The 15,169-nt window shown below is 40.6% G+C and overlaps 1 protein-coding gene across 1 annotated transcript; it reads right to left on the reverse strand.

Annotated features, from left to right (window-relative positions):
• Window positions 1-815: 815 nt before the first annotated feature.
• LOC117299311 (secreted frizzled-related protein 3-like) lies at window positions 816-13,607 on the reverse strand. Its single transcript, XM_033782823.1, has 7 exons — window positions 12,250-13,607; window positions 6,366-6,416; window positions 5,577-5,648; window positions 4,920-5,032; window positions 3,839-4,003; window positions 3,085-3,245; window positions 816-2,225 (listed from the first exon to the last, which is right to left on the reverse strand). Exons 1-7 carry the CDS (start codon window positions 12,701-12,703, stop codon window positions 2,183-2,185), a joined length of 1,059 nt encoding a protein of 352 aa, XP_033638714.1. The 5' UTR covers window positions 12,704-13,607; the 3' UTR covers window positions 816-2,182.
• Between the last annotated feature and the right edge of the window lie 1,562 nt (window positions 13,608-15,169).

Genomic DNA, 15,169 nt, shown 5'->3' on the forward strand with positions numbered 1-15,169 from the left:
GAACACCTCTCATCAATGATGGGAATAATAAGCCCAATGAAGACGGAGGACATAATCATTATCGCTTTTACCAGAAGTGCCCTCCTCCCCTTAAAGAAAGATTGACCAATGATATCAATAATTTATAAACAATTAAGTTGTCATTGACAAAGTAGTTTTGTTAATAAGCATAATGAATCATTTATTACATAAACATAGCACTTCAAACACATAATATTTGGTAGGCTACTTGTTATTTTGGTAGGCCTTTACGAACTATACAAAATAAAGAGTTCTAAAATACTTCATGACATATATTCGACCATGGCGTGGTGTTGATGGAACTTAAAAAGAGTGTTTAATTCTGCTACACCCACGAAACGTACACGAAGCGGCCATTTTGTTGATCTCAACAACGCAGATTCATGTGATCGAACACAATGCTTCAAAATTTGACGACGGAGCCAAACTGGATCCTTAAGCCAGAGCCCGATCTTAGCTTTGGGAACAAGTCCTTGGTAAGTCAGAGAAGGGCAGTGTTGGCTCAGTGTGTTAGTCTACATGCCTTCTACCCCTGTGGACCCCGGTTCGAGTCCGGACTGGAGGCATTGTATGTAGATTTGTTTGTCAGCCCCTCCTGCTGTGTGGGTTCCTTATGGGGTTTCCCCTCCTAAAACTGAAACTTCATTGTAGTCTCTACACAAAATGGTGGGATGTTTCCATTAGGATGCTTTACTGACTATAATGGGAGACTTTCGGGACGCTTGGTGGCAGCGGTATTACCAGGTAAAATCCATTGTTCTCGGTAATGTGCGCACGCTCAGAACTACGTAAACAATGAAAATTAATTTTACCTGGTAAGTCTGCTGCCACCTAGCGTTTCAAAGTCTCTCATTTAGATTCAGATTCAGATAATGCTACTACTAAGGCCTACCCTTAAGTTTATACAGGGGGTTAAACCCAAAACAAGATACAAACAAAATCATTTAAAACAGTGAACAAACGGTTAATAATGCATTGCGATTTGATCGCAAAATACTCCATTAAACATCGCATACAAACTTTCGTAAACATTATGTTAAAATGAATACAATGTTACAAGATTATTATTTATAAGTTTTGTTAACACTTTTGTTTTTATCATACAAAACAGCCAAAGTTATGCAGACTCCCTATTGAATGGTATAATTTCCCCCTAAAAGAATAATACAACCACTGTAGACAACAATGTAAAACCGTTTTCCAACCCTTGCGGTGTTGCAAAAAATGAAATTGAAACATCATGAAATGTTATTAATTTTTTAAAATGGTGCTGGTCACGTCCACATAAAATCTGGAGTGGTAATGGTAATGTCCACACAAAAAGAATAACCCATAATTATTAGAATACACAAGGTGAAATATCAGGTTAAATTGTTGGTGATAACGACTGATACCTTTTATACCTGTGTAGGCTTCTATTAAACCAAAAGTGTGTTCATGTATTGCCACTCATTTTAAGAGTGATTAATGTAGACCCTTTACCCTCCAACAGTGTTAGGACATTCGAAAGTTCGGGCATTAATTTGGGAAAAAAAAAAACGCGGATTCCTTTTTTCTACTTACGAAAAATTAATTCTTCGTGGAAATGACTTCAGTCACTTTAAACAAGTGTTTTTAGATTATTTACATAATATATTTTGAAACGACTTTTCATAAAATTAATGCGCAAGACAATGTCATGCCTATCATTGTTATTATTTTTATGTGTTTAAACAGCTCAAATTATTGCCCGTTCAAATTCACTTTCTCACGCCATGCATAAAGGGGGCTCTGGAAACATGGGGTTTAGAAGAAATGTTTGTGGATAGTCTTGATTAAAAACAACTTGTATTTAATGTAAGCAATAATAACAACTCTGTACGCTGGTTTAGGAACGAACCAAACTAGCTTAAAAGGATTTTTAACAAACAGTTTTTTATGTATTATGGTTTCAAACTGCATATTGACAACAGCACAAAAAACAACAATGTAATAAGCAAAGCTGTCAAGATTCAAGAATGACGTAAACGCCATGTACTGAAACGGCATGTATTTATCTGGCAGAAGCAATTCGTAAAGGTTGGTTGCCGTGTGTGCAATGACTTTCCAGCAGCGTAGCATAAAATGACGTCATAATGATTGCGATCACCAACTCAGTCACATGACTTCAAAATGGGTCCCATCACCACGGGATGTCGGAGACACTCTCAACCTCGCTTTCGTACCTGTATGTAAACCATAGAGAGAGAAGAAGAGGAAGATACATTATTATGATTAAAATAGACAACAACATGTCAATGGTCCAACATTTTTGGCGAACCAAGTTTTGTGATTCCACAAAATCGCGGAACGTACGCTTCGTCCGATCCGCTGAATGTACTTCCAACGGCAATTTAGTGATTAAAATCACTATTCAATATTATTGCAACACACTGTAGGTGTTTTAGAGCTCGATTAGTTCTTAAAAATGAATAAGGAGTCATGCCAATCAAACATTTTGAGAGATTTAAGGAGACAATGTCCCTTGCAACTGTCAAATCCATTCGAGCCATGTCACAGCATTGCATCCTGACAGGAAACATAGCTCCAGCCAATCTCAAAAAAGAAATGGCATTCACAAAATTGAGTGCTCCATATTATTTTTCTTGGGGGATCGTTACACATTGAAATGCCGAGGTGGACCTATAGACGATGTGACCTGTGACATCACATGTTTACAAAAGAGCCACAGAGCCTGGACTTCCTGCAGGCATAATTTGTACACAGCTCAATGGAAGAAAATATAAAATCTTATCTTTTATGGAGATTGCACTGTCTAATTCTTATCAACTTTTGATATGATTAAAGGATGCACATCTCAAAACTTGTCCAGCTTTTACTTTCATAACTCTTGGTTTTATGTGGAAAATATGACACAAAATGTCAACTTTCCCATAGGACCAGTGTAGTACAGTGCCTGCCAGAATACTTAAAGAGTGTACAAGGTCACACTTATTGTAAACAAGGTCTATAACAAGCACTGCAGTTAGTTGCCTCCAAGTTGCCTGTAAAAGTTTCCTTGTATGACAAGGCCATAACACTCACCGGCTTCTTCCCCGACCCCTCCTGTCAGAAGAGGGCGCTTCAGCTTCAGTGGGCACAGGGCGCGAGCGTCGTCGACGTTTACTACTGCTGCTGGTGGGAGAGGTGGGTTTCGTTCTCTCTGAGCTCAGACGTTCAGCTTTACGGAGTTTCTTGTTCCATTTCTGGAGATAACAGACAAACAGTTGCATAAGTTTACAATCAGGGTGTCCAAACTATAATTGACATTGGGCAGCCACAGTGCCGTAATCTTCAAATTTTCTGAAGCAGAAGAAGAAGAAGAAGACATGGGTAGTCTGAATAGATCTGACGTCACACTTTGAGGCACTGGTTTTACATACCCAATGGTTTCATTGTATACAGCGATTTCATTGGATAAAGGTGTAGTGACGTATACGTATCTGTGCTTTGGTTTGCCCAAGGTTATTGGCCAGCTGTACTTTCAGTCGTTTGCATGTAGAGTGCAAAATGTTTGTACATTAAAATGTTGTATAGATGTACCGGTGGGATTTGACTGGGAATCTCCAAGTGAACAATGTTACAATGTTATTGTATGGATCTAAACGCGCACAAGGCTGGTATCGTGCATTATTCACGAGCTTCAAAGTGTGACGTCAGATGTGCAGGCTAATGAAAATGACATGACAATACAAAATGCCTACGCTGAGCATTTGTTTTTATATAACATTCACACGTACGCAAGACAATAATCATTCAACTTTGCGTTCCCCTGATTCAACCCTGAAGGGCGCCCTACCTTGACGAGTCTCGGCCAGTTGGAATCGTCGTCCCACTCCTGAGCGACGCAGTCCTCCTGTAGTCTAAGACGTCCATTCTCCAGATCTTGGTAACACATTATGACATATTCTAATCCAGGCGTTACCCTCGGACACACACACGAGTTCTTTGTTACAAGATGAACCTATAGTGGTGTAAAATAAAATGTAACATGAGTCACGAAACGCACTTAAAGCCATCATACACTTTCGGTAAACAGTCTTGTCCCAACCCCACACTTCTAAATCACAACTTTATATAAATTAATAACAAACCTGTGAAAATTTAGGCTCAATCGGTCATCGGAGTCGAGAGAAAATAACGGAAAAACCCACCCTTGTTTCCGTGCGTTTCGCCGTGTCACATGTGTTTACTATAAATCCGTAATTCTCGCTATCGAGAATTGATATTGTTTAAATGTTTTCTCAAAAAGTAAAGCATTTCATGGAACAATATTTCAAGAGAAATCTTTCACCATTACCTTCTGTAAACCCTGTAAATTATTTGTAAATCTGTGAACTTTTTTTTTTCTGTACCGAAAGTGTATAATGGCTTTAATCACTTTTGTCTATTAAAGGTTACACATTATGACGTACATATTCGACTCTATGCCTGAATCCGGTAACACATTAGGATGTAACATGAGTCACACAGTGTAATTATTCCATTTTCTAAGCAACACATTAAGTACTCTTAAGTTTCCCTTGAAAACCCACTGGATCGTCTTATAAAGTAGGGACATAAAATATGATGTAACGTGAGTCACACATTATGCAATGTCCGACTGGCAATAGACATTATGCACATGACGTCATTTCAGTAGGGCGCCCTCACCTAGAGGTCAAAAGGAGGTTGTTCATTGGCCAATACTGTGCGCCGCACGTACAAATCCGTGCGTCTCGATTGTTTCGTCACCGTTTTTCCTCTAAGATGGCGGCTGCATGACGTCAATGCATAAGGTCTATTTCTAAAACAGGAAGGAAAGGCTAAAGATGGCAGGAATGAAAATAAGAGATAACGGAAAATCGGTTTTTGTTGTTCGACAATAAGGAGCAGCTTACCTCACCAATCGGAATGTTGATATCCGTAAATTTCAAGACGTCGTTTACAATGATGGTCGTGTACATCAGATTTTCACCAACAATTACGAAAGATTCCACCGTAGCACGTACCACTGGTAAATTAAAATATAAAAATTAAAGATAAGTAAAAAAAAAAAGGAAACGTAGTACAGGACCACATACGTCACGCACACCGAACCTGGGCTTATGGGAGTGCCCTAGTGGAGTATTTTACACTATGGAATAATCTGACCGCTGACCCATACAAGATATGGATTTTGTTCAACTTGGACCCCACAAGGGAATTCATGAGGAAAGAAATGCAGGACCCCACAAGTTGGGTCCGTTTTTAGTTGTGTAGGTTTACGTCTGAGTAAAAACTTCAACCGCCTTCAGCAAGGCCTAAAGGTTGCCATGACCGTTGCCCATGGGGGGGGGGGGGGTTACAGGGCATACCTCCAAAGGACGTTCACTGTTCCTAAATGTATATAGTTGACGCTACTCGGGCCGAACTCGGCTCGAGACTCGGCTCGAGACGTTGTGACCCGAAGCCTGCCAGCTCGGGCCGTGAGGCACAAACAACAACTGCCACCGCATCTGTGACCATTGGAACGTTCCCCTAAAAGGAGGTACCAATGTCCCCAATGGGTGACTTACCATATTCGTAGGCCTTTTCTATAAAGATCCCTTGCGTTATCTTGTTATTCTCACATCCCCTGCAGCTTTTTCCTGAAAAACAAAAGTTTAAGAGATAAGGAAAAAATCAGCCTCGCTACAACAACAACAACTCGGCCTTTTGTCAGTACCTTTGGGGCTTGGATAGTTACGTAGAGCCGCGATCCTAAGCGACTGGAGGGGGAGACCACACACGCGAGTGGTGAATGCTCAGCGCGCCTCTCGTCTTAGTGGGCAAGGCATGCTGGGTGAAAAATGGCACGGCGAGATCGACCTGGGATCGACCTGGAAACGAGGTTGAGAAAACTGGTTTTTTTTTTGTTTTTTTTTTGTTATGCAAGTCGCCAGACACACAAGGCCTGAAGGCCACTTCAAGGTGTGGGCTACAATTATTTTTGTCCAGAAGCCGTTGTCACCTACTCCTAGGGCTGAAACAGGGTTACGCCTTTTACAGTCCATACGGATTGGGTATCATCAGACCGAAGCCTGGCCGGTAGAGCAGAAAGCACTACCTCCCCAATTTAATGTAGCAATTGTCACGACCGGGATTCGAACCCACACTCTGCTGATCAAACACCAGAGCTTGAATCCGGTGCTCTTTAAAAGAAACTGTTTGACGGAATTCAAATTGGAATCAGAATGATAATTATATCGTGGCATTGAAGGGTATCGAACATCGCAACTATCTTGCCGAATGGTTTTATGTTGTCGACAGAGGGCCTGTCAAAGTGCATGCGCAGATTTTTGGGCAATATATCTGCTCTTCCATACCTGTTCTTTTTGGCTTCGATGGTTGGTCTGTAATCAGATCTTTTTCTTCATCTGCGAAAAACAAAAACGAAGGATACAAATATTGGTAAAGTGCCAAAATGACTAATAATAATAGCCTGGTCGCCTATGTACAGTCCATAATTGAAATGACAGCTCCGAACACTGTCAAGGCTGACACACAATGTGCCGTGGCACTAGATTACAAGCTAAGTGTCAAAACGGTAATTTCCTATAAAAGTTGATATTTTGCATCATATGCAAATACAATCAACTGAGATTTGCTGAGACTTTCCTGTCTATATACAACAAATTCAAATATGCAGAAATTGTATCCCAAAAAACATTTCGCAATGAAACTGTGGTTAAAAAAGAGAGACACACCAACGCGATGGCCCCAGAGACCAAACCCACATTCAGAAAGACCACATGAAAGAGTATATTCAGTTGGTGCTTAACACGCAAAACGTTGACAGATTCGTCCCTCCTTCCTGCTTAAAGGCACTGTACACTATTGGTAATTACTCAAAATAATTGTTAGCATAAAACTTATTTTGTAACAAGCAATGGAGAGCTGTTGGGTATAAAACACTGTGAGAAACGGCTCCCTCTGAAGTGACATAGTTTTTGAGAATGAGGTAATGTCTCACTCAAATAATAAAATACTTTAGCTCAAGTAATATGTACATGTATATGAAAGCACACAAAGTAATGCAACAAGAGTGTTTTTCTTGAATTAAATTTTCTTTCATTTCTCTTGCAAACTTGATGAACAATTGAGCCCAAAATAATATTCACATGTTTGTTATTTAAGGCATAATGTTGGTATTCGCCAAGTGAGGATACTGGTCGTTGACATTATTTTTTACCAAACGTGTCCCGCAGCCGTTTTCACGAAACGCTAGGATTAATTGTATCTCAAATTAGGACGAGTAAACCCGTCCTAACTTAGGATTGGTTCAATGCGTAACATCTAACGCCTTCTGACACTAAACTTAACTCGTTGTAAGTCCTAAGATTATTAATCCTTATAAGTTTAGGAGACATACGCCTTTTGGCTCTTTTATGCTCTCCTGGGCACCCCACTGTTGTTTTACTTTGTTTTCTTAAATATTTTTAATGTATGTACATGTGTTTGTAAATGTGATTGCCCGAATAAATATTATTAAAAATACTATTAAGAGTTTGGTGAAATCGACGGCAGTGACTTTAACTTGATCACACCGACACACGATTTCCGGATATAAATCATCTCTTCTAATTGATGACTTTTCAAAAAAACTGTATCAATCTTCACCACCATGTTGAGGGGGAAACGTTCACATTGTTTCGCGTCTAAATGTCTGATGGATGGCCTCCAATGTCAGACCTTGTTAACCTGGGAGGGCTGTTAGGGTTAAACACTCAACCGTCGTGAGAGATGTAGAAACCTTCTGCTCTCTTGTTGCCATGGTAAGGAAGCGTAGTGCCGCCACATGAGTACAACAAAATACTCATTATTATTATGTACGTACATGAAAGTTACCACACGTAGATGATAGGATTGTGTACGTACACGATAAGATTGTGTACGTGCACGATCATTGTGTACGTACATAATAGGTATCACGTACATACATGATAAAATATTGCGTACATACACACGTGCTTTAAAACGACGATTGCAAGTGCATTTGAAAATGATAACTATACATGATTCACATGCCAGAAACAGCGCCCTCTTATGGGTGCGTTTTGGCGGTCGTCACCAATAACTGATTCGCTCCTAGAATTTAAAAATCTCATCGACCTCTCTACTTAGTGTACTTTTTCTTAATAGCCCCTATTGAGTATCTTCTGCTAAAAAAGTTGTACCATACGATTGAGCTCTTTATATAGGAATGAACTCCAATGGAATATTGTTATGTTCATTGTAACTCACTGTCCATTGGTTTGTAACTGACTTCTCTAGCGTTTGTGTGATCCTAATAGGCCCATAAGCGAATACAACGTCAGACCGAGTTTGTATCTCTTTTGAGTTGCTTCTTTGTAACTCTCAACAATCACTCTGTCATGCTTCAGACTCTAGATCCTTCGTCTAGACAACCGCAAAGAAAGGACTTGAACAAGTCTAAGCCGGGGGAGGTCCCCCCGTCATCCACCCAGCAGCTAGCCATCACAATAAATAAACCATTATCAGCTCATCAACAATTAGTGTCAGTTGTAAATAATGAAGAATCGCTTGAGTGAGGTCGGTGTTTACTAAGAGCACCGGGGCGGGTCTGGAGGTCTACCCCGTCTAGGCGACTGAAAACACCCACCAACAGATGTTGCGAGTCCCTTGTGGCAGACAATTTGTCACAAATCATGAGTGCTTCTTAACCACTTGAAAAAGAGTGGTACCAAACAAAATTTTGAGAGTATTTTTCGGAGAGTGATGAGGAGAAAGGTTAGGTTGAAATAAATGCTTTACCTAGAATGTTCAAAGCCCTGGGGACAGTTGGTGGTTCCGTTGACCTACATTTTTATGTGAAACATGAACTACTTGTGGGTTTTAAACATGGAAAATGGAACGCATGCCGTTTATAAGAACAGTGTACTCTAAAAGCACTAAAGGGAAACTCAACGATGATTGTGACGAACTGTCGAATAAAGACTTCGGAAGACTAGCTTTTTAAGTTAGAGCATGTAGGTATAAAATCGGGCCCTGGTGACACTCATTTCAGGAAGTTAAATGTATGTCTGAGTGACATGAATGTGTGACACGTATCTCGCATTCCTTCGGCTGAACTGAAAACACCAGCGTCGTCAAAGGGTACGAGTGCACCGTTGGTAGACTGAGCTGGCATCCGGTGCTTTCACCGGATCCCGGTGATTTTTGAGTTTACTCCTAACAGTGTCCTAGCTAGCTCCCCACCAGGGGAACACAGTTATGTTTACAATAAAATGTCAAAAGTAATTTCTGTAATGGATTGGGAATGTGTCTGTGTGGGACTGTTTAGTGGGTCATTGGTGACATATATTTATACCATAGTTTTCGTGGCGAACAACTGGTGCAATTTGATTTAATCGTCATTGACTGTCATGTCACAGACATAGCTGGGTTTTGACATGGTTTGACCGTGTATTTGCTTACTGTGAACAGCAGCAATCAGACTGGTAGAGGATGGCGAATGTCATATTAAAGACAATGGACACTATTGGCACTTGTCAAAGACTAGTCTTCACAGTAAGTTGGCGTATCTCAACATATGCATAAAATAACAAACCTATGAAAACTTGAGCTCAATCGGTCGTCGAAGACATTAATGAAAGAAAAAAAACACCCTTGTCGCACCATGGTCACACGAAGTTGTGTGCATTCAGATGCTTGAGTTCGAGACCTCAAATTCTAAATCTGAGGTCTCGAAATCAAATTCGCGGAAAATTACTTCTTTCTCGAAAAATACTTCCTTCCAGAGGGAACCGTTTCTCACAATGTTTTACACTATACCAACCTCTTTTCATTAGGAACCAAGTAAGGTTTTATGCTAATAATTAATTTGAGTAATTACCAATAGTGTCCACTGCCTTTAAAAGCAGTGGACACTATTGGTAATTACTCAAAATAATTATTAGCATAAAACCTTTCTTGGTGACAAGTTATGGGGAGAGGTTGGTGGTATAAAACATTGTGAGAAACAGCTCCCTCTGAAGTGCCATAGTTTTGGAGAAAGAAGTGACTTTCCACGAATTTGATTTTGAGACCTCAAGTTTAGAACTTGAGGTCTCGAAATCAATCATCTAAACGCACACAACTTCGTGTGACAAGGGTGTTTTCTTCTTTCATTATTATCTCGCAACTTTGATGACCGATTGAGCTCAAATCTGCACAGGTTTGTTATTTTATTCATATGTTGAGATACACCAACTGTGAAGGCTAGTCTTTGACAATTACCAATAGTGTCCACTGCCTTTAAGGCAATTGATGAAAGGTCCAATCATGGTCCAATACAGAAGGTTTATGTTCTCTTTAAAGGCAATCGCTGGTTGGAGAAATGCAACACTGTAGCAAAGTGTTTATAGTTTACAAGAAACACTACGGCTTGCTGTAAGATAAAAAACAGCCCGTAAACATTTTGATTGAGAAACAAAACCTCTTCTTTTGTTTTCCCTAACGGTAAATCTGTGGTCGACAATAAATCGGTACTCAGTATGTAGCGGTTTAGTTGTTTGCTATTTTTTACTCTTGCTTGTGGTTGCGATTGAAGTTCTATTTTAGTTTTACCATGGAGGTTTTACGACGTGTTTTCTCCATGTTTACCTTGCGGCAATTGAACATTTTGATGTTTTGTGTGGTTTTCAAGGCTCAAACAAGGGAGCCGCATGGGCTGCAATGTTTATAAAAAAAAAATACCTCCGCGGTTTTGTCAGAACGCGGTTTAATACAGACCTTGTGGTGTCACATCGTTGGAATTATATCGGGTGTTTTTCTATGAATTGGAAATGTAAACTCTCTCAAAGGGTGCCAACAACATTGGTATTACGGATGGAAAATATAAAATTTTCACAGATTTATCATTACTTATAAGGGAGGGTATAGACCATGTGACCTTTGTATACAATAAGTGTGACCTTGTGCATTCTTTGGATTTTCTGGCAGGCAAGATACTGCACTGGTCATTATGGTTAAGTTGACATTTTGTTTTTGGTAAGGGACTTCAAACAGAAGCCTATCATCAGGCCAGGCCGTACTTTCGACAACACCATCAATCAGATTGTAAAAATAAAAAATGCATTCTTTCAAAACCTTCACCCTTTTTGCTTTTAATGACGAGAAGCGCGCCATAATGACAATCATTTCTTGATATGTTTTTCTTGAACAAAGTAATTTTTTTTTCAATTTAATGGAAAGTTTGACCTTAATCATTCCATTGACATTTATTTATCTGGGTGATTGATCTGCAACCTCTGTCCAATAATTGTTTCGTTATCAATACACTGACAAGAACCACGCCTTGCTGATTGATTGGCCGAAACTTCATTATTTCTAATGACCCATTTAAAACCTTCATGATAGTTCACACGTCTTAAAAACAACCTCTGCTTTCTTAAGGGGATCCAAGAAAGGTCTTAAGAAAATCGAAAACACTCACAGAAGAATTCACCTCCTAATCTCCCTCAACAAAAACCTACCCCATAGTGGGACATCTCTTGATTGAGTGACAGGTATTGTGCTAATTGTTGTACTCGACCTTCGTCAATACCTTAAGTACCCTTGTGATTGATGTACGCACGGATTTCCCTTTGTATAAGCTTTGCTAAGCATAAGCTCTTAATGCACTTTTGACTAGTCAAAAGACTAACAGTTAAAGGCACTGGGCACGTTTGGTTATAACTCAAAATATATATTAGCAGTAACATTTACTTGGTAGTGAGCAAAGGAGAGCTGTATTGAAAATAAAATATTGTATCAGGAAGAAACGGCTCCTGCTGGAGTTACTTAGTTTTTGAGGTTCAAGAAGAGGTTATTTTGATTTAAAGACTTCAGGCCTGAAGCCTTTCTCATGCATCTGAAAGCACACACAATAGTGAAATTTTCAGGTAGACAATATTGCTTTATTCCCGTATGTTTATGGAAGCGAGAACCACATCAAAGAATTTGAAACTGTGCATGGTAATTGGGGTAAAAATGTTATTGAATATCGAATGAGAAAGTGGGGGCGCCAGCCCGAAACTTTTCCGAGGTTTGCGGTAAAAGTAACACCATGTGAAAATCTCTTTTGAGTAGTGTCGGTTCTGAAAAAGAACAAGTTGTTTCAGAACCACCAACACTACACATGGTGTTACCGCAAACTTCTCTTAGTTATACTTCCAAAGTTCCACCACACCATGCAAATTTAAATCTTCCAAATCAAATAATATTTACCTGGCATCGTGTCCACAATCGCCTCCGGCGTGAGGCACACGCCTCTCGTGTACTCTGGGAGGTTCTGACACGACAGATAGTCCGGCCACGTTACGTTGTACCTCAGCATAGTCGGCTCACACTTGGACCGCGCCTCAACGCAGACTCCTTTACACGGTGGTATGGCCTCAACCTCAAACTCCAGACTCTTGGTGCAAATAGGCGCGTACATCGTGCAAAGGAAAAACAAGAGGAGATCGCTGCAGTTTGTGTTGACCAGATCTTGGAACTGTTCGATTGAGAGTTTGGCGTTCTCCTGAGCGCTGTGGTGCAGGAGATTCGGCATCTGAGTCATGTTGTATTTCATACCGGAACACATGGGTAGCTGGATAGCCTCGCAGCCAGCAGCCTCGGTGGTACTACTGGTCAGGAACGCATAGATGAGGAACAATCCTCCGAAAATAGGATTTGCCATTTTTTTTTATTATCGGCAACAGTCACTAAAAACCAAAGCTCATTAAAATACTCCACTGACGTCTCACTCTCTCTCTTCTTCAGTCAGGTGACGCTAATTGCGCTGCGGTGAAGCCTAGTGTTACCAAATCTTAGTTTGCTTGATCCACCAAAATGTATCTGAGGCTGATTGAGTCAATTTCATCGACACAAAATCAAGATGAAGGTAACAATCGGTAATGAACTCTTCCCGAGCCCCCCAAAAATTATGGGCATTTCAAGATTCAGGGTACTTGAAAGTCCTAAAGGTACATGTATTCCAACTGTACACAATGGATGCTGAACTCCGGTGATGCTTACGTACGATAAAACGTCGAACATACAGAAACCTAGTTGATCAGATGGTCAAGTAGTCTTAAGTGCGCGTGGCTGGTGGTAGGCCTAGTATCGTACACCTCTTGTGAACATGCTCTGCATGCCCGATGCGAAATTCAACCACGATCGAAGACACAATCGAAGCCGAGATTTTGGTCACTTGGATCATCCACACACGTGGACTTTGGCGGTTAGATGGCTGCTCACGTTGGTTGGCCGCAGACACTAACCGTGTTTTCTTTACTCGTCGTTTTGGTACTCCACCGGTTTAAGTTGTAGCTTTGGTTGTACGTCCAAGAATGCTTCATGAATGCGGTGGGCTAAAAAACATGCGTCCTATATATATAATCCTAGTTTATCCGGTGAGCAGACAATAAACTATAAGAGAATTTCTTGGAGATTAAATTGTTCCACATAGCAACACTAACTACTGTGCTGGCAAGTCCCATGAGAACTGTGAATAGAACCACATAGGACAAACTGCAGTCCCATTCCACACACAGCATGAGCAATTCACCGCATAGACTCCCTATCCACACAACATAAAAGAAAGTGCCAGTTTTTTTTCTTTTTAGGTATTTCTGCCCTTCAGAGTGTGTGCCAAACTTTCTCACTTGATAAACAAAAGTACTGCACGAATTTCCCCTCCCCCTCGCCATGCCTCGCCATCACCCCTAAACCACAGAATCGCAATTCAGCCCTGCGTCACGTGTCTTCACAACTCACCCACCCTATACACCCCTCCAGCTATTTATCCATGTCCCGGCCACGCGCAGCTACCACAGTGCTTAGAAGCATGTGTTTCCTCCTGGCCCGTCAACATGGATAGGTAAGACTTTTGACACATGTCAATCATTGGTTTAACATGAGGGGACACTCCGGGTAGTGACAGCTCTGGGCTGTAAAGTAATTGTCAGTTGTTTACCCAAGTCGTTGGTAATCACTGGCTGATCAGGCCTTGTTAGACATGGTTAGACCTTCCTAGCTGGCGTTTGAAAGTAGAGTGGGTTAAAGGTGTAGGCCGTACACCCCATACACCCTGTATATGGAAATCCAATCAATCAAAATGGACGCTAACAAAATGTGTAACTTTCAAACCCATTTCACACGACAGTAATTTAGCAAGGGTCCCCTGCTAAATTACAACAATAGGTCTTACAAAAATGTCAAATCTTCTCGCTATTGCTTCACTTGTAAACATTGCTAAAAATGCTCTTGCGAAAGGACACACAGACTCAAAAAAAAACCACATAAATAATGAGTAACTATTTGCAGATCTTTTAACATGGGTACACTTTTTGTATTACCTCCATGGTATTATTACAAAGACACCCAGGCATGATAGTCCATGCCCTCTGGTCATTGCCTTGGTGCCCTTGAAATGCTCCAGTAGAAATTTACAATTTCTCATACTTTGGTGCCCTTTTTACCAAGAAGAAAATGCATTGGTCCCCTTCAAATGCCCCATTACAATTTCCTCATATTATGGTACCCGTACCGAAAATGCCGTTGGTGACCTCCCCTTTCAAAAACGAAGCATAGCATGAAAACCTACAATGAACAACATTAAGGAACATTGAGTAACTCTTTGCAAACTCTTGTATTCGAATTGAAACTTCAACACTTATTAGTTATCATTGACACAGAGATTGTTAATTGAGTGTCAATTTCATGGAGCTGCTGGGAGCAAAAGGTATTGCTTGCCATTTGTCTGCTAAGCAGAAATGAGCAGGATACCAGACACAAATTGTGTACACGTGACATCGTACTTTGCATTGGTAAACTTATTTTGGTAAGCATAATGTGCTTAGCCACATCCATATTGTGTACAGGTGACATAGTACTTTGCATGGTTAACTTATTCTGGCAAGCATATTATGTGCTTAGCCACTTTTTGTGCTTAAAGCAGCTTTATGAATTTAGGCCCAGCCAAGCGATTCTGTACACAAACTCTAGTGAGACGCTGCTGTGTGGAGCCTAGCATGCCCCTTTAAGCTGACAGGAATGAGGGAAAGCTTTTGGTTCCAAGAGTTGGGACGCAGACAGGCTTGATAATGGGGACATGGTCCGTCAATCAAAACTTATCTGCCAGTCCGAGCCTGGTTGTTGGTCG

The sequence above is a fragment of the Asterias rubens genome, chromosome 14, assembly GCF_902459465.1.
Source record: "Asterias rubens chromosome 14, eAstRub1.3, whole genome shotgun sequence".
Taxonomy (NCBI): domain Eukaryota; kingdom Metazoa; phylum Echinodermata; class Asteroidea; order Forcipulatida; family Asteriidae; genus Asterias; species Asterias rubens.

What these genes read in the sequence shown, in the direction of transcription:
- LOC117299311 (XM_033782823.1), bottom strand. Translation starts at nt 12,703, where the DNA reads ATGGCAAATCCTATTTTCGGAGGATTGTTCCTCATCTATGCGTTCCTG. An exon ending in GATTGTGGACACGATGCCAG is followed by an intron (nt 6,417 to 12,249) that starts GTAAATATTATT and finishes TGTTTTTCGCAG; the next exon opens with ATGAAGAAAAAGATCTGATT. An exon ending in ATCGAAGCCAAAAAGAACAG is followed by an intron (nt 5,649 to 6,365) that starts GTATGGAAGAGC and finishes TTTGTTTTTCAG; the next exon opens with GAAAAAGCTGCAGGGGATGT.